General features: G+C 42.5%; 1 protein-coding gene across 2 annotated transcripts in view; it reads left to right on the forward strand.

Annotated features, from left to right (window-relative positions):
• The window catches only part of LOC142466194 (IgGFc-binding protein-like), a 108,032-nt gene extending 89,633 nt beyond the window's left edge, over nt 1–18,399 (forward strand). For both annotated transcript variants that reach the window (XM_075571054.1, XM_075571055.1), the window contains 19 exons: nt 1,565–1,741; nt 3,452–3,654; nt 4,313–4,457; nt 4,743–4,984; nt 5,168–5,332; nt 5,625–5,752; nt 6,479–6,747; nt 7,774–7,982; nt 8,306–8,447; nt 9,345–9,595; nt 10,509–10,638; nt 11,011–11,179; nt 11,439–11,627; nt 11,983–12,113; nt 12,253–12,452; nt 14,368–14,506; nt 15,432–15,569; nt 17,869–17,968; nt 18,191–18,399. In XM_075571054.1, coding sequence (XP_075427169.1) covers nt 1,565–1,741; nt 3,452–3,654; nt 4,313–4,457; nt 4,743–4,984; nt 5,168–5,332; nt 5,625–5,752; nt 6,479–6,747; nt 7,774–7,982; nt 8,306–8,447; nt 9,345–9,595; nt 10,509–10,638; nt 11,011–11,179; nt 11,439–11,627; nt 11,983–12,113; nt 12,253–12,452; nt 14,368–14,506; nt 15,432–15,569; nt 17,869–17,968; nt 18,191–18,272 — 3,209 coding nt within the window. In that variant the 3' untranslated portion in view covers nt 18,273–18,399. The remainder of the gene's footprint in view (nt 1–1,564; nt 1,742–3,451; nt 3,655–4,312; nt 4,458–4,742; nt 4,985–5,167; nt 5,333–5,624; nt 5,753–6,478; nt 6,748–7,773; nt 7,983–8,305; nt 8,448–9,344; nt 9,596–10,508; nt 10,639–11,010; nt 11,180–11,438; nt 11,628–11,982; nt 12,114–12,252; nt 12,453–14,367; nt 14,507–15,431; nt 15,570–17,868; nt 17,969–18,190) is intronic.
• Nucleotides 18,400–19,610: the final 1,211 nt, after the last annotated feature.

Genomic DNA, 19,610 nt, shown 5'->3' on the forward strand with positions numbered 1-19,610 from the left:
CAGTGAGTAAAGGCTGAAGGAGAGGCTCAGTGAGTAAAGGCTGAAGGAGAGGCTCAGTGAGTAAAGGCTGAAGGAGAGACTCAGTGAGTAAAGGCTGAATGAGAGGCTCAGTGAGTAAAGGCTGAAGGAGAGGCTCAGTGAGTAAAGGCTGAAGGAGAGGCTCAATGAGTAAAGGATGATGGAGAGGCTCAGTGAGTAAAGGCTGAAAGAGGGGCTCAGTGAGTAAAGGCTGAAGGAGAGGCTCAGTGAGTAAAGGCTGAAGGAGAGGCTCAGTGAGTAAAGGCTGAAGGAGAGGCTCAGTGAGTAAAGGCTGAAGGAGAGGCTCGGTGAGTAAAGGCTGAAGGAGAGACTCGGTGAGTAAAGGCTGAAGGAGAGGCTCAGTGAGTAAAGGCTGAAGGAGAGGCTCAGTGGGTAAAGGCTGAAGGAGAGGCTCAGTGAGTAAAGGCTGAAGGAGAGGCTCAGTGAGTAAAGGCTGAATGAGAGGCTCAGTGAGTAAAGGCTGAAGGAGAGGCTCAGTGAGTAAAGGCTGAAAGAGAGGCTCAGTGAGTAAAGGCTGAAGGAGAGGCTCAGTGAGTAAAGGCTGAAGGAGAGGCTCAGTGAGTAAAGGCTGAAGGAGAGGCTCAGTGAGTAAAGGCTGAAGGAGAGGCTCAGTGAGTAAAGGCTGAAGGAGAGGCTCAGTGTGTAAGGGCTGAAGGAGAGGCTCAGTGTGTAAAGGCTGAAGGAGAGGCTCAGTGTGTAAAGGCTGAAGGAGAGGCTCAGTGTGTAAAGGCTGAAGGAGAGGCTCAGTGTGTAAAGGCTGAAGGAGAGGCTCAGTGTGTAAGGGCTGAAGGAGAGGCTCAGTGAGTAAAGGCTGAAGGAGAGGCTCAGTGAGTAAAGGCTGAAGGAGAGGTTCAGTGTGTAAGGGCTGAAGGAGAGGCTCAGTGTGTAAAGGCTGAAGGAGAGGCTCAGTGTGTAAGGGCTGAAGGAGAGGCTCAGTGAGTAAAGGCTGAAGGAGAGACTCAGTGAGTAAAGGCTGCAGGAGAGACTCAGTGAGTAAAGGCACTGACTAAAAACAGTGACTCTGAGTTTGCAGCAGGGGAGCCACAAGTCCCGTGTCTGCTCCTTTACCTCCCTGTGCAAATATTGTAAGCCTTACAGGGCAGGGACCCGCGCCTGCAGAAAGTATATGTACAGCTGCTATACAAGAAAAAAAATATTATTTAGGATGGAAGTTTGCATACGATATCAGGAAATAAAGACTTTGGGCCACATTACTAAGTAGTGCTATGCCATAAGACGCCTTCCAATGCCGGAAGACACCTGATTGGCCAATTCTCTTGAATGGGCTGTAAGATGTCTGCCAGCGCTGGTTTTATGACATAGCGCTGCTTAGTAAATATGGGCCATTGTATTTAAAATACTGCTCCGTTGGAAAAGTATTTGTTAGTGCACGGTATATTTCCCACGAGCACAGTTACATGTTATATGTACAGACCGTGTCACTGTCTTCCTTTGGTTTCCATTTCGATATTCTAATGATTAAAATGTTGGGATTCTAAATTGTCTTTGTCTCTTTGCTGTTTAGGGGTCTTCAGGGACTGCCATGCTCTCGTCCCCCCAAACAATTTCTTTACCAGCTGCGTTTACGACATGTGTTTCACCGAGGGCGAGTCTCTCTCCTTATGTTATGCCGCTCAGTCATATGCTGAGCAGTGCTCAAACGCCGGAGTCTGCGTAGAATGGCGATCACCAACATTCTGTCGTACGTATTACTCTCATATTACTCCCATGTTACTCCCAGTTCCTTCAAATGTAAAAGGGACTCAACCAATATACTTATTTGCATGTCATTTCCCAGAATCCCTGGCTGCAGTGAAAGCATTGCATGCTAAGAGATATTTTTACAAGACTGTTATCCACATACAAATATGTTTCTCTGATCCTGATATCTAGTAGCATTAAGTTGCAAATGTGGGTGTTTAAAAGCACCCTATAGGTTGTACATCCCTTGATATATATAGCAGTGTGCACTGTGCTTGGCTTTTCCCCTGTTTGCATTAGTAAGCTGTATGAGAAGCAATAGGAGGAGTTAGGGATGGAATTACACGTACAGTACCACATATAGTAGCTCCCAGTACCCGTTAGGAAGGAGGGCATTACGGGGGTAGGGACTGCGGCCCTGGTGGGATGGCAGTGTAGGGGTTAAAGATCAGGTGGTCAGCAGAAGGGAGTGGGAGCATACCATGGGGTGGGAGTGAAGTGAAGTACTCACCCTCTTTGCTCACGATCTCGCCCTCCCGTCCTTTTTGTTGTGGGTTGTCATGTATTAATGTATGGTTGAATATGTTCGTTATTGTTGTAATGCAAAAAAAAACAGAAAGAGAAATTAAAAGAAACAAAAGATAAAAAACAAAAAGAAAGAAATGGGTGCCTGGTTAAGACAGTGGTGTACGGTGGTCGGGTTGGGTAATGGTCAGATTGTATTTGTGACGGATGGTCCAGTTTCCCAGTTGGAGATAACTTGGGGGTTGTGTTGCTGGGCTGTGGCTATGGCAGCTGGTCTGGTGATGTATTGTATTGTATGTGTTTATTTATATAGCGCCATAAATGTACATAGCGCTTCACAGTAGTAATGCATATCATATAAATAACAAATAATATAAATAACGGGTCATGGGAATAAGTGCATCAGACATAAATAACATTAAGGAAGAGGAGTCCCTGCTCCGAGGAGCTTACAATCTAATTGTCCTTCCGGTTTGGCTGGATGGTATTTTATATATCCTAATAGGTCGGTGGGTTATTACCTGTATTTGTGGAATTGGGTAACAAGTGTTGTGCAAACTAACGCTGCCAATATGGGTTTGTTACTGAGAGAAGCTCTGGCCACTTAATACCATTTAGATGTCCTGACCCCTGAGCCTTATTGGATAAAGCAGGGGTGCGCAAAGTGGGGGGCGGGAGAATTTCTAGGGGGGGCGCGGCGGCTACAGAGGTCCCGCGCTCTCCCCCAAAGCATTTAAATGAAATGCCGGGGGGACCACATGAGGCCTGTGCAGCTTCTCCCACCTGATCTTCGGTGACGTGTCGCCATTGTAACCAGTGTCAAATGACGCAGCGGGATCACGTGACGTCACATGGCCCGCAACGTCATTCGATACCGGAGCAGAGGAGGAGGGAGGGCGCAAGCCGGGAAGAAAGCAGGGGGAGGGGAGGAGTGCAGGTTAAAAACTTTGCGCATCCCTGGGGTAAAGGGTGTGGGGAAGTGTATGGAGGGGTCAGCTGCAGCATCATGTGCTACTCAGCTATGCTTCATCTCTGTGTGGATCAATAAAACCGCCATGTCTAACCTGATGCTGGACGCAGAAGCAGGAACCGGAAATAATAGTTGACAATAAGGAATGAAATGAAGGCGTAATCACAGTCCAATATTCTATTTATTTATTCATGTAACTTTATTCATCTCCTCCAGCAATATCCTGCCCTGGAGGAAGCCATTATCAGAGCTGCGGTACAGGGTGCCCTGCCACTTGTTACAGCCCTACTGCACGGACACTCTGCCCTGCGTCCCGCGTGGAAGGCTGCTTCTGTGACGAAGGCCACCTTCTGAGCGGAGACCGCTGTGTCCCAGAAAGTGACTGTGGCTGCATTGATGAAAACAACAACTTCTACCTGGTAAGAGTCTAAACATCACTCACAGACCTTCCGATAACAGCTGTTTCCATGGACTTCTTTCCTGATAGCTATGGTCCAGACATTGTATATTCCCAGCACACTGACCCTAAGCCCTCACATGGCAGGAAAAGTCAGTCACTCTTCACTATTGTAGCACTGTTGTAATATAAGCGAAGCTGGTAGGGTCACAGTGAACAACGGCAGCAAAACTATTTCTCAAGAGCGAAATTGTTTCTCTGAACGTACATTATTCTACAAACGACTAATACTGTGCTTTGGGAATATTACAAATTAACACGTATACAGGTCTTTGTTCACTTTCAGAAATAAACACGCTGAAATGTATAACGATACAGTGTATCTTTATATGACATGCAGTGTATGATTTAAAGTACCCCCAGAATGCACACCTTTTGTAGGGTTATCATGCTGATTTTTTGTGGTATCTTCACGTAGGGTATTAGCCACAGCTGGGTTTGGCAGCAGTTATATTTTAAGGGGTGTATAATGTTATTTGTCTCTCAGATTCTCGCTCATGTTTAGGGAGAAGGGGAGTTTAGACAAACATTGGAGATAAGCCATGTACGGGGTCACGCTCCATACCTGCTTCTTTAGTGCTTTACCTGCCTACTTATAATCCTTTGCATGTTATTTTCAGCTTGGTGAAAGTTGGTTCACTTACGGAAACTGCAGTCAGCGCTGCACATGCAACAGAAACAATATTATCACCTGTGCAGCCTGGGACTGCGGAGTCCGAGAGAAATGCGGGCTGCAGGATGGAGTTCTAGGATGCCATTCATCAGGTTTGTCTTACTTTACACTGCTTCCTCTTAGAAGTAATGCTTCATCTTTGCTTTGACTTATTGCATCAAAAGATTAAGCAAATAACTTAAAACAAAGCTGCTGCCTTCAATAGGGTTGGTGTCCTTCATAAATGTGGCAATGGTTTTTGCACCAGGGAAACTTTGATACAGAGCACTTTCCCTGTTCCATAGATACTATATGTGTTGTTGAATCTTTAAGATCTTTACTTTGGTGAAACAATCAAGTGTTTCATTCTCTGGCAATAATAATTTGTACCATTACAGACAGAGCAGCCTGCCACGTGTCAGGGGATCCCCATTACTTCACCTTCGATAAAGTGATGCACACATTCATGGGTACATGCACTTACACGTTGGTTAAAGTCTGCGACGACAAGAGCGTCATCCCAGTGACCATCAGTGGGAACAACGAGGACCGCGGTCAGCGCTGGGCGACATATCTGAAGGAAGTGTATATTGATATATATGGTGTACGCATTACACTGCAGAAAAGCAAGATAACGCTGGTATGTGTCCTCACTTCTAAAATATATTCCTAACAGTGAATTACATAACTCGTAAGAGTAGGTCACTGTAATTGTGTTTTGATGGATTCTTCCTGTTGTACTAACAGTACAGTATAAGCAGATAGAAGCTGATAAAGGTAGTTACTGTAGTAACACGTCTATTTTCTTTCTATTTGATAACAGGTTGATAAGGAGCGAATTAATACTCCATGGGTTGGGCGTCTTAAAGGCATTTCCATTGGGACAGTGGGAATCTACACTGTTGTGGAGACTGACTTTGGAATGACAGTGAAATTTGATGGAGACCATCATTTGGAAATCATCCTCCCTAATTCATACTATAATAAGGTCATGTCACGCTCTTTGTTTACCACTTGGGTGCTAGAAGGTGTGACTCCGTGAATAAAGGCACTGACTGAAAACAAATTTGTGTTCTACTCCTGAAACAAACTATTCTGCCAATAATAGAAGGACCACAAGTTATTCATTTGCGTTTGCCGAAATACTTGTGTTCAGAGCAGTTTGGTTTATAAGTGGAGATGGTGTTTTCTGTCAACTTGTCCGCACCAGAGTTTGTCCTCTCCATATAAGAGAAGGTTGGGATCGGCTGTACTAACATATGCTCATTTATACACTGCAGGTGTGTGGTATGTGTGGCAATTACAACGGTGACCAGGACGATGAATTCCTCATGCCAAATGCTCTTCAAGCATCGAACGTAACACACTTTGGGAACAGCTGGAAATCAGAAAGTGACAGCGACTCACGGTAAAATAAATATGCCTTCTATATTTGTAACGAGATGTTTTGGAGATTCGGATTGTTCTTTATTGCATTGAATTTGAGAAGAGAAAGAAACAATGGGGCTTATGCAGAGAGGAACGTTATTTCATGTGAAAACGGCAGGAAAATAGCCACAGAATTGGAGCAAGTTATGGTCGTATGCTGAAAGCTGCGTTACCTCATTTTTCTGATGAGATTCAAAATTGCCAAGTTTTTCTGGCTAGATTGAACTCGCTATAATATAGGGCAGAATGGCGAGTTGCAGCGCATCTATGCTACCTGCATACCACCCTATTTTAACATGGCGAATTTATCAATCTCGCCACGTGTTTGGCAATTTTTAAAGTAATGTGGCGCGTTTAAAACGCTGTGGCGGATTTTGTGAATCTCTCCATGTTCTCTGCAGGACAAGCTTCTCTGGTACGTATTTTCGCCAAAATATGGCGCTATTTCCCTTCTCTATCCTCTCTGCATACGCCCCAATGTGTCTTGTTAGAGATACCTTTCCAATGGAGAAACTAAAGTCGTCAAACACCCCACTTACTTACATAGAAATGTTCTGCTTCTTATAGTGCCTGGGAACGTGAGCAGTGAGAATCTTTCAGCAATTTACTTATTAATATGTCATTGTTGTTTCAATTGAGAGAAATGGAATGATTAAAGTTAAGTTACAGATAAGTAACATGAAATACCTGCTTCCTTTGCCTATAGTTGCTTGGCTGATATGAGAGAGGACCTGGATCCCCCCTGCACTGCCGCACAGAGACCAGTGATTCAGAACCAGTGCAATTTGCTTCTGTCCGACACATTCAGAACTTGTCACCATCTCATTAAACCTGAACTCTTTATTCAGAGCTGCGTGTATGACATGTGTAGATATGACGGCATGCTGTCCACACTCTGTGCTATAACACAAGCTTACGCTGATGCCTGCAAGACACAGGGGGTGAATATTATATGGAGAAGCGCCACATTGTGCCGTAAGTATTCCAAATACACGTATATCAGCTCTTTATCAATGGAATACATATAGGGTAATGCTGTCAAACTGAAAAGCTTTATAAAAATGAAATGTCCTACAGTATGTAACAAAAAATAGGTGAAGGTAAAACTGCAGAATTTCATCTTGTTGGAAATATTGGGTCACAGGTTCCTACAGTACGTTGTGAAAATAGATTAATTTACAAATTCACTTCAAATCATAACTGTAATTTTATATTTCTGACTGTGAGAGCGGTTACTGATCAAAATGTACAGTCTATAAAAGATGAAACTATTAAAAGGTAATAGAACACCAAAAAATCTAATCCAATGCACAGATACTGTAAGGTCTTATCTCTCATGAACCAGGTAATTTTAGGACAAGTACAAAATTGGAGATAGAGGTGGCACACAGGGGACTTTAAATGGAGTCCAAAAACCTTCTGCTGTATTTAGTACATCAGAGCAATAAGAAAGCAGCAAAGTTTCAGGACAATCCTGCCCCTTACTCAGACCTTACACCTTACAAATGATCATCACAAACACCTATAAATACCCCCAGGGGTTGAAAAAATCACCTTAGCCCCAACCCCTGTGAGACAAAGCTGAGCAGCCCCTGCAGCCTGATTAGTTCCTGATACAGCCTTGCTAAGCAATGCGCCATCTAAGTCACAATGAATATAAAAGAATAGAAAAACACACAGAAGGTTTTTAAGCAGCGCAGCATTGCAACTATGCAACATACTGTGCAAGACGTGGGATCCATAGCACATCGGTGCTGCTAACAGAAGATCAATGTCCATAAACCAGCAGTTTAATAAAGAACCATGTGCAACTCCTCTTCACTCAATCTTGAGGCCCAGTAACAAAGTACAAAGCAGTATACAATCAGTGGCAAATTATACCGGAACAGCCAAATATTCCGTATTCTGCATGTCACTAGTTTCCTGTTCTAGGTGTAGAATAACGGAGTCCTGTTTATATTACTGGGATCATTTGTGAGTTACAGTGTTTCTCTGTTGCAGCTTTGCCATGTCCAACCAACAGCCGCTATACCGACTGTGCCCCTCTCTGCCCACCCACCTGCAACGACATCTTTGCACCTGCTGTGTGTGATAAGCCCGTGCAGTGCATGGAAGGCTGTGTGTGTAACAAGGGATATGTGCTTAGCGACGACAAGTGTGTCCCACTAAGTGACTGTGGCTGCAGGGATTCCAAAGATAACTACTATAAAGTAAGTAAAGCATCCCGTGTCTCCTGATGGACCGCTGCGCTGCTGGGAGGTCCATGAACACATACATAGCGCAGCACAGCTGGCAATGAGGGACCGCTGCACTGCTGGGAGGTCCATGAACACATACATAGCGCAGCACAGCTGGCAATGAGGGGACGTACGCTGGGAGTAAGTTACAAACCAGACACGCCAAATATTTCTATCTGGAAATAACAAATCTCTGTGCAAAGCGGCCCCATAAACGTGCTTTTCTTTTAATATAGCATGTCCATGGTGTGCAGTGAGCGATAGCAGTAGATTGATAACACTCTTTGATCTCCTAGGTTGATGAGAGCTGGATTACTCCGCACTGTACACAGAAATGTCAGTGTAAGAAGGGCAACAGCCTGAAGTGCAAACCCTATGGCTGTGATTCTGGGATCTGTGTTCTGAACAATAAGGGCAATTATAAGTGTAAACCCACAGGTACGTGCAGGCAATGAAGGGGGCGCTATGTTATACAGTGCCACTCTCCTGGTCCCAAAATCATAGGGATATTATTATGTCCCCAGAGCTTTATATACAGTAATATGTCTCCAGAGCTTTATATACAGTAATATGTCTCCAGAGCTTTATATACAGTAATATGTCTCCAGAGCTTTATATACAGTAATATGTCTCCAGAGCTTTATATACAGCAATATGTCCCCAGAGCTTTATATACAGCAATATGCCCCCAGAGCTTTATATACAGCAATATGTCCCCAGAGATTTATATACAGCAATAGGGATACATCATGGGTATGAATATTAAACATTAATGCATACATAAGGAAATAGTAACCCCAGCACAGAGTGTACCCCTGTACAAACAGCATGGATAGATATAGTTATTGCAATATACAGTTATATCATTTTTATTTTATTCTTACCACATACATTGCATCCATCGCTACCATGGGCTCATTTTCTATTCTGGAGAAATGTGATATACTGCAGAATATTTGCAGCCACTGGTGCTGCTCTGATGCTTCTTATCTGTAACATGACCATACCTGGTGGGAGGAGGACAGAATCACATCTGCAGGAATAGGTAGCAGCAGCAAACATCCAATGATGACTGGTGATCTCAGTGGAACATGTGAGTTTAGGGGTGTGCACATGGGTAACACATTTCAGCTTTCACCTTGATTCAAAACCCTCATTTTAAATAGTTCTGGTTAAGAGTTCTTCTGCTGTGTGACTCGTGCTCATCAACCAGGACATGTGTGCACAAATCTCAGGGAATCGGTTACATTCTTGAGTGCTTGTTACCTCATTGTACATAGATGTATGGCCCATTGCTGCTCTTACTGCATACTGACTACATATGTTCCTTCCCAGGATACGCTAAGTGCTCAGTTACAGGGGATCCACATTATCTGACGTTTGATGGATTGGCGCATCACTTCCAAGGCAAAGACACTTACATCGTGGCACAGACTCCCTCGGATATCTCCGACGTGTTACAGCCATTTAAAATCGAAGGCAGAAACGAGGCCATGAATAGCTATAGTGGCTTCTCTTTATTAAAGGAGATCCGGGTTGAGGTTTATAACCACACCATATTGTTCAAACGAAAGAAGGCACTAGTGGTAAGATTTCCCGATGTTATGCTTCATATAACTTGTTTTCACATTGTGCAAACATTCTGCTACAACAATATAACATAATATATAATATATAATATAGCAAATGGTTTGTCTACATAAAGATCACATTATAAATATAGCATTTCCTTGGGTGCTCCCTGTGGGTCTCTTGTTGCCCTAAGGTGGTCCCTGCAGGTCTCTGTAGGTCCTTGGGTGGTCCCCGCATGTGTCCAGGGGTCCTCAGGTGGTCCCCGCAGGTATCTGTGGGCACTCGGTTGGTCCCCGCTGGTGTCTGGTCCCTACCATCATGAAGAGCATCCTCATCAGCATACTGCAGGTCCATGTCCTCCGATGCCAGCAAAAATACAAGAAAAAATATAATCTAATGGCCCCTAACCCCTTTATCCCCTTAGCGGTTAATAACCACTATAGTAATTAAGGGGTTAACCCACTCTCCCCCGCTACCCACCCTGGGGGCCTAACCACACACCCCAGGCCCATTAATTGGCATAGTAGTACATCATACTCATATAATATGGGCATGATAAGCCACTATTGCAGTCAATGGTCACCCTAATAAAAAAGCATGAAGGTCAAAAATACACAATAATAAAGGATATACATAAAGTACCTTAACACCCCAATTCAAGAAATAAAAGCACTAGCCAACCAATGAAATAAATACAAGCACTAGACTAAACTAAAAACAGTAAAAAGCCTGCAAGGTATGAATAAGCTACAGTATATACACAGTTTTAGTCTGTTATACCAATAGTGGAAGTATTGAATGTGATGGACACACTATAAATGTTATTTGTTATTTTTTGGCCACAATAACACTTTACCCTAAATTGTGTTAAATGACAGTGTATTGTTCTAATGCATTTTCTGTATCTTTCAATTCCTGGTGAACTAGTTGGATGGTGTAAAAGCAGAGCTCCCTGACCGACCGCATGAAGGAATATATATATATCAGAGGCCAACAAGGACCTTCATGGAAACTGATTTTGGTCTCTCTGTCAGTTTTGATGGTGTTGAAAATGCAGGTAAACACAATGAAGGGGAATTGTGTCTAGTGCTGTGACTGATCTTTTTGAACCAAATTGTAGAGGTTACCTGGTGGGGAGTTGGGACAACTTGAGAGGTATTTATTTTCCCCAATATGAGCAGTTGATTTTAGTAATACAATGTTACAGCTTTTACCGTGCAATCAATCTAACCATAAAACTCAGCGTTAGACTTCCTAATGTGACGGGAAATGCACTGAAAGTTCCAACCAAAGGACACTTGGGGCCATAGTTTAGCTTAACTTACCCATGTGCTTTTCAAACACCCTCCACCATATTTAAGTGACCTTTTATTATTCATTCAATTTGCTAACCTATTTCTGTATGTTTGTATCTTTTCTGACACACCAGATATCACCCTTCCCAACACATATAAGAATAACGTAGAAGGGCTTTGTGGAAATTTCGATGGAAAGTATAAAAATGATTTCACCAAGCCTGACGGGACCCAGGTTAAAGATGTGACCACGTTTGGTGAGAGTTGGAAAGTTCAGAAGTGGAAGACAAGCTTCAGGATAAGGTACTTTCTATGGAGATACTTTCTGCCCCATACACATATTTCAGGTGGAGCTACCTCCTCCCTTTACTAGCATTGCATGACAAAGTGTATAAGTGAATAATAAGACCTTCAGCAGGTTGTAAGGGTGCATGTTTGGCTTTGGAGGGTTTTGTATGAGCAGTAGTGGGGACTGATTTTATATCGCTGATTATATGAAAAGATATTCAGGTACTTCACATTAAGTAAAACAAGCTACTTACCAAATGTTATCTTATTGCAGGCGAGAAACCGGAGTCGCATTGAATGAAGATGACTTAGATGATGTAATATTAAACACGGGGGACAACCTCGCCTGCTCATCCTCACAGCTTGCGTTTGTAAACAGCACTTCATTCTGCGGAGTTCTTAGGGATGTCGAAGGACCATTTAAAGATTGTCACCAACATGTTTTACCAGACATCTCCATCACGTAAGTACTGCAGGAAAGCATCGAGACTGGAAGTTCCTTTATATATCAGCTCATCATCACATGCATCCAGTGTACTACAAGATGCAAACGTGTGAGACAGGAACTTGTTCTGGAATCACATCAAACTCTTTCATGTGTGAGGGAGATAGATAACGTTTCTTTAATGTAGTTGGTTTCATGCTGAACGACTTGAAGCCAATGCAGAGTGGAAAAAACTTATTTTAATATATTACTATGAGTGCCATGTATATGCTGCCAAACATGTTTTACACATTTTATCTGATTAAAAAATAGATATCTCACAGCTTGCACTGTCCTGCATGGATGCTAACTCCTTCCCTTGTTATTTTTACAGGAACTGTCTTTATGATACATGTGCAGCGTTCCAAAGCAGAACTTTGCTGTGTAGCAACCTTGAGCAGTATGCTCTTTCCTGCCAGCAAGAGGGTGGCACCGTTGGAGGCTGGAGAGAGAAAACTGGCTGTGGTAAGGACAAGAGCAGGCTGACACTTTATACTGTCAGTGTATTCCATGCCAACGGCAATATCCTACTTCCACTCACTGAGTGTAAAAATAAAGGAACTTTATCAGCACCAGGGACTAACATGTCTCTTCTTTTTAACAGAGATGAGCTGCCCCCCTAACAGTGAATACGGGGACTGCATGTCAGCCTGCCCGGCATCCTGCAGCAATATGGCAGCAGAGGCAGACTGCGAGTCACCCTGCCTTGAAGGTTGTCAGTGTCTCCCTGGATATATTCTCAGTGGTTTTGAATGTGTGCCTTATAAAGAATGTGGAGGCACCTATCTCAATAAGTACTACAAGGTAACACAACTTCTAATAAAGCCACATGCATATCCTATTCACTTATAGTGAGTAGTGGTGGTGGAGAGGTAGAGGTTGTCCAGGTTGTGAAACCTTTAAATGGACAAACATGAGACTTCAATTCTCTTACTCAGACTAGAGTACTTCTCAAGAAGAGACTCGCGTACAAATATATCTCTGAGGAAAACTCAGGTTGTTGTAAAAGATACATAACAAATGGCATACTGCCAACTGCAATAGGCTTACATAGTAAGTAGAATTCATTAAAAACCAGCAACAGTGGTGTAGCAAGACATGCGCAGGCCCCCGGGCAAAAAAATATTTCAGGGCCCCATTAATATTAATAATTTTTTTCTCTCTCCCCATTCTCTCCCTGATTCTCTCTCTCATCATCTCTCATCATCTCAGCCCCTTCTCCTCATCATCTCTCCCCCTCCCCATCATAATCATCTCTCCCACTCCTCGTAATCCTCATCTCTCCCCCTGTCCCACATCTCCCCCACACCCCATCATCATCATCGTTACTTCCTCTCCCCCACCATCATCATCATCATCATCATTACCTCATCTCCCCCATCATCATCATCATCATCATCATTAGCTCATCTCCCCAACCATCATCATTACCATCTCCCCCACCATCATCAGCATCATCATCATCATCATGATTACCTCATCTCCCCACCTTCATCATCACCATTATCTCATCTCCCCAACCATCATCATCACCATTATCTCATCTCCCCCACCATCATCATCATCATCTCCCCATCATCATCATCATCTCCCCATCATCATCATCATCTCCCCACCATCATCATCACCTCATCTCATCTCCCCCATCAGCATCATCATCATCATCATCATCTCCCCCATCAGCACCAGCATCATTGCCTCATCTCCCCCACCATTATCATTACCTCTTCTCCCCACCATCATTACCTCATCTCCACCACTACCACCACCACCGCCACCACCATCATCATCCTCATCATCATCGTCATCATCATCATTATCATCATATCTCCCCCACCACAATCATCATCATCACCTCATCTCCCCACCACCATCATCATATCGTCCCCACCATCATCATCACCTCATCTCTCCCATCATCATCATCATCATTGCCTTATCTCCCCCACCATCATCATTACCTCTTCACCACCACCACCGCCACCACCATCATCATCGTCATCATCATCGTCATCATCATCGTCATCATCATATCTCCCCCAACACCACCACCATCATCACCTCATCTCCCCCACCATCATCATATCTCCCCTACCATTATCATCATCACCTGATCTCCCCACAGCCCCACCATCATCAGCACCTATCTCCCCCACCATCATCATCACCTCATCTCCCCACGGGCCCCAGCATCATCAACACCTATATCCCCCACCATCATCATCACCTCTCTCCCCCCTCCTCCCCCATGCTTACCTGTCGGTGGTATGGCCTTAAACAGAGGAGGTCTTTCTTACTTCCGGTGTCAGCTCTGTAACAGCTGCTTGATTCCTCTGCCGGCTTCTAATTAATCTGATGGGGGGGAGGGTGAGAGCGGGCCCTTTTAGGGTGCGGGCTCCCCTAGAGCACAGGCCACCCCGGGCTGCCCGGGCTAAAGCTACGCCCCTGACCAGCAATAATTGGCCTTTATATAACTCTTTTCCATTGTGGAATTTATTGAGTGGTGATTTGATAGTGACGATTATTCAATAATTTCCTCTGGCTCTGGTTCTCCAGAGGTAATATGTTTTGTAGAAGAATAATATATAATAAAGTTCAAATCGATATTACATATCAGGCTGTATAATATATGCTAATATAGGTTTTTATGAAGCATACAATGTTCATATTTTTTATACAATTCTGACATCTCTTTCTTTGTTTGTTTACATTTTCCCAGAGTGGAGAAAGTTTTATCACTGACGACTGTTCCCAACATTGCACCTGCACAAATAGTTCATCTATAACCTGCAATATATTCCAATGTGAAAAGGAGGAGATCTGTACTGTTGCAAACCTCACCCGGGGGTGCTATGCCCGTAAGTCTTCTTGTGTACTTTGTCATTATATTATGTAACAGGTGTTCCCCACCCTCTGGGAGATCTCACTGTTACCTGGTGCTGTTGTGCTGCTCACCTGCTAGGCTTACAGGATACTGAGTGTCCACCGGTGTTAGCTGGGGACAAACAGGACAGGCTTTAGGGATCTTCATGGTTGCAGTGCCTCCATTTCCAGCAGGCCCCAGCAGAGCTGGGTGCAGTTCCTGCAGGAAAACCCTCTTGCACTCCCCCTGATAAACTGCAGTCTTAGGGAGGACTATAAAACAAAGGATGGCTCTTTATTCTTCATACAGCATACCAACATGTACACTCTTTTTTCTCTCTCTCTGGTCCCTAGAATCAACCCCCAGGACTTGAGGCCCTAAATATCTATCCTTGGCTCCCATATCCCCTGGTGGAATATGGGGTAGCTGTTCCCACTCCCTGAGGGAGGGGATCTCTCCAGCACTGCACTAAATGGGGATCTGCAGCCCCTCTTGTACCCAGGGGGATGGTGCTAGGTCTGAGTGCCTGATAGGGCAGTATACAGGTCTTAGTCCCACCCCCTGTCACTCAAGGGAGCTGTTTACTGCTGCAGCAGCAAGGGCATAGATTTAACCCTAACACTGCCTGTGCTGGTACCAGGGCTTAGGTGTTAGGTAGTGCAGATTAGTAGCCAAGAGGATACATGGCTACATTATATAAACCATTCATGCTTGGTGGATAATGCTGTCTTTGCTTCAATATGCAATCGCTATCTGTACATAATAGTGACAGTGTAGTGTAGTTCAGGGAGCAGAAAGGCATCGCTCCTTCTATACCTCTCTATCACCAAAGTTGTACAAAGAACGATGTGGTTACTGATGTGATGGGATAAGCATCACGTTACTGTGATTATAATGCCCCTTCTTTTCTATCTGTGTAGCTGGTCCTTGCCTGGAGAACCTGTGTGAGAATGGGGGGATCTGTATTGAAGACCCTTCAGAAATGAATTCCACTTCCAGCATGTACTGTCAGTGCCCTGAGACGCACACAGGCATGTTCTGTGAGGCTGAGAACAAAGGTAATTCAAACATTAAAACATGTTACCTATTTCTAGGGAAGATCCAAGAGGCTATTCATCTCAAGAGTGAGAAAATAGAAAGAATTGTGCAAAATATTCCATGTTAGAAATACATTTTATATACATGAGAGCGCTAATTTACATTAATTGTCACTGAATGTACAACTGTATTATTTTAAGCTTTGTATTATCTCTTGTCCCCAATCTTACTTCGTGGGAATAGTGATCGTTTCCCAAACTGTGCTTATCAAGTTGCCTTCCGTCCTTGTGAGAAACAAATCTTGCTAGGAAAAATGTAGGAATGGATAAACCGGGAGAGGCTGCAGGCTAAAACCCAGGAGTCTGTCCTTTTATATCTAGGGAATAAAGACACCAATTTTCTCTGATTTTAATTAGAAAGAAACAGTCTTTCAAATTGACTGTGCAGTTTATTATTTAGTATGCGCCAAATTTATGTCTACAAGAATTTCCTTTATATTTGAGTTATACCACAGCCTGCAAATCTGGGATAAAATACCAAATGTCCGAATCTGAAACTGATTCTGTAATGAAAAAAGTTTGTACCTTCTTTAAAGCATACTTAACTCAAATTACATCGCAATCTGTGTGAACTCTCAAATTAAAACCAAATACTAAACAAGTTTTCCAATTTTCAGAGGTGTTCAACATTTAAGCCCATGTTGACTAAGCAGTTTTCTGCCGTGAAACAGCTACATAAACAGCTGCCGGAGTTGGAAGACATTGACCTGAATTGCTTATAAGGTGTCTTACGGCAGAATACTGATTACTAAATTTGGCCCTTTGTTGCTTATAAAGTTAACAGTGGAAGGAAAGGTGTGTTAGTCACCTGTACCTTCTAGCTAGAAGCTCATTTGTTGAAGCACTCCTGGGACTATTAAAACATAACTTTTATTAAGTATCAAATAAAATAAAGTCTACATACATGAAAAATAGGGAATATAATATATAATTAAAAATGGAGGGTGGTGGGAGTGAAAGGGTGGGGATGGGGTGTATAGCCCCGTACATATAATCCTTGAATATGTGAATGGATATTCGTTATTAGCACCCCATAACCCTTGACCTAAATATGGTAATAGTATCTCTGTGTTGCCTCTGAGTATTTTGCTGAAATGTCCAATGTAATAAGGTGCAGTCACTAACACAGCATGCCGATCAAACCTGATTTATGTATTAGTATTACTACATCACCCTTTGCATATTAGTTGGTCTTAGCATCATTGCGGGCTATACTTTTCCTTGGTTACACTGATATCAATCAGTGACTCTTTGATTGGATATACCAACATTTACACAGTGGATTGTTAGTCTCTGACAATTGCATCTACAGCAACAGTCTCTCTCCAGCACACGGAGTATTTTGCTTGTTATGTTGCATGTTAACACTCAAACAATTTTGTAGTAAATGTATTTGTTCACTTCAATTTACTGTGCACAATTGCTGTCCTACACAGGATTAATCCACATACCACCAACCTATGATTGTGTTGAGTCTTCCACACTAATTACAGTGAGTGAGTCCCCACCTTATATTGATTGATGTTGCATGATATATACCATCTAATTGTTATTCCATCAGGGTTTGCCTATATTTCCACCTGCATCCAATAGTATAGGTTATTTAGGTTGACTCTACTCTATAGCGATAATAGGTTGGTTTGATCGGTATGCTGTGTTAGTGACTGCACCTTATTACATTGGACATTTCAGCAAAATGCTCAGAGGCAACACAGAGATACTATTACCATATTTAGGTCAAGGGTTATGGGGTGCTAATAACGAATATTCATTCACATATTCAAGGATTATATGTACGGGGCTATACACCCCATCCCCACCCTTTTACTTCCACCACCCTCCATTTTTAATTATATATTATATTCCCTATTTTTTCATGTATGTAGACTTTATTTTATTTGATACTTAATAAAAGTTATGTTTTAATAGTCCCAGGAGTGATTCAACAAATGAGCTTCTAGCTAGCAGGTACAGGTGACTGACACACCTTTCCTTCTAATTTTTGATAAATTTGTCATATCTAGCTCATCTGATGCACCCAATGCCGCTCTAGGCATTTGCGGACACACTCATATTACATTCCTTTTCATATTATTAGTGAGCAGTATATCTTGTTTGTGCTTTAAAGTTAACAGTGTACAAATAATAATGATGTCAAAGCTTTGTACCGATATACTGTATATACTACATATATGTGTTTTAATAGTGACTATATAACCATTTTGACATTTTCTACGATGTTATTATTATTTTTACACAGATAATGACATAACAATATACATTGTGATCGGGGTTCTGGTTGGAATATTTGCCCTCAGCTTTGTCTTTGCTCTGGCTGCGTATTTCTACTTCAAATCCAGGTATGTACATATTAAAACCATAAAGAGACACTAACATAGAGGTTTATACCATTGTGTATGTAGAATAATATATCTAAAACCCCTTTATTAATACAAAATATATTCAAGTAGCTGTATTGGTCCTAGAGAAATGTTTAATTTCCTCTGTGAAAAATTCCACAACCTATGAAGAATCAAGAAAAACAAAACAGTAACTATTTGTATATTTATTCATACTTACAGAAAGAACAAGAGAATACTAACGTCATCTTCTGAAGAGCCAGGAGCTTTAATCAATGCTGCATTCTACGGCGATACTACATGAGTGTGGATATGTTTGATAAAAACATCACTGAGAATCTAACTTCACTTTAACGCTGTACTGTAATATTCCTGCACCTGTTTATTTCAACATTTCCGTATTCTTAAAATAAATTCAATTTATTTTCTGAGCTTCTTGTGCAGAATTTCATTCTGATCCGGTTAGGTATTCTGTATGATTGCTGCGGGCACCACGTGCCAGTGAGCTGCTCACTGCCCTCCACCTGCATTCATTCTGCGTTCTGCAGGATGTATCTCAGCTAAATGCGAATCTGCAACGTTTGCGATTATTTCGCTAACATTTTGGAACCAAAAGTTCTAACAAAACAGCCCATATTGTTCAAAGTGTTCGAATTTCCAAAGGGATGGTAAGCAAAATGAGTCCAAAATGACTTAGCGTTAAGCAAACATGTGCTGCCAACTTTTGATTTGAAGCAAACTTTATCACATAACTAAAAACTGTGACGTTGGCAAAGTTTGCACATCTTTATATATATCCTAATTCATTTATACTGATTGCCTAATGTAGATACATATATGACGAATGTCAGAATAAGATGAAATATTGAAATCAGCGTTCCTATTTGATTACTAATAACACACCGTAAAATAGTTATACAGTAGTGGAATCTTGTATCGTACTTTGGGCTTTCTCTGTGTCAAGCTTTTCGTAGAACTATAGAAAGCGAACTCTTTGATTAGGCAGTTGCTTGGTTTGGCGTTTGTTCTACTGCACCTGACTAGATAAACTGAGACAAATACATTGTATTCAATGGCTCAGTTCTTCAGTGCTAAACGTCTCTGAGGATTACTAGACCAGTGAATGATGTTGGGAAGGAGCGTGTCCTGAAACCAGATTGTGTTTTCCTTGTTCTGAGACCCCCATCACTCCTCAATGTAAGTTGCAACATTGTTGCTTCCCTTGTGGCATCCCAGCCTGTTGCCTTGGTAACATCCCTCTGCTCAAACCTCAGTTGGTTTGGCTTTCCTCCCCTGCTGTGCCTTGTTAGTTGGTATAGTCCTTTGCTTGTTCCTGCTTGGACAGGAAAGCATGCTTCCTTTTGGAACCAGCAGGCTTCAGGAGCAGTCTTTTATCCCATCTCCTGGTAGAAATCATCACAATTTACCTCTCTCTCACTTATGCCACTTACCCCAGTGCCCCTCCTTTTTTGTTACTATTACCTTTTACAATAAAAGAACAAAAGAAAAGAAGGACTCTGTGTGCATCTGCGGGGAGTGAGTTAACTACCTGTCTCTACCACCTGCCACAGTGTGCATGTGTCAGAATAGTAAATTATGGCTCTACAGGAGACGAAAGCTGCAGTATAACAGCTCTCTTAAA

The sequence above is a fragment of the Ascaphus truei genome, chromosome 14 (genome assembly GCF_040206685.1).
Source record: "Ascaphus truei isolate aAscTru1 chromosome 14, aAscTru1.hap1, whole genome shotgun sequence".
Lineage (NCBI taxonomy): Eukaryota > Metazoa > Chordata > Amphibia > Anura > Ascaphidae > Ascaphus > Ascaphus truei.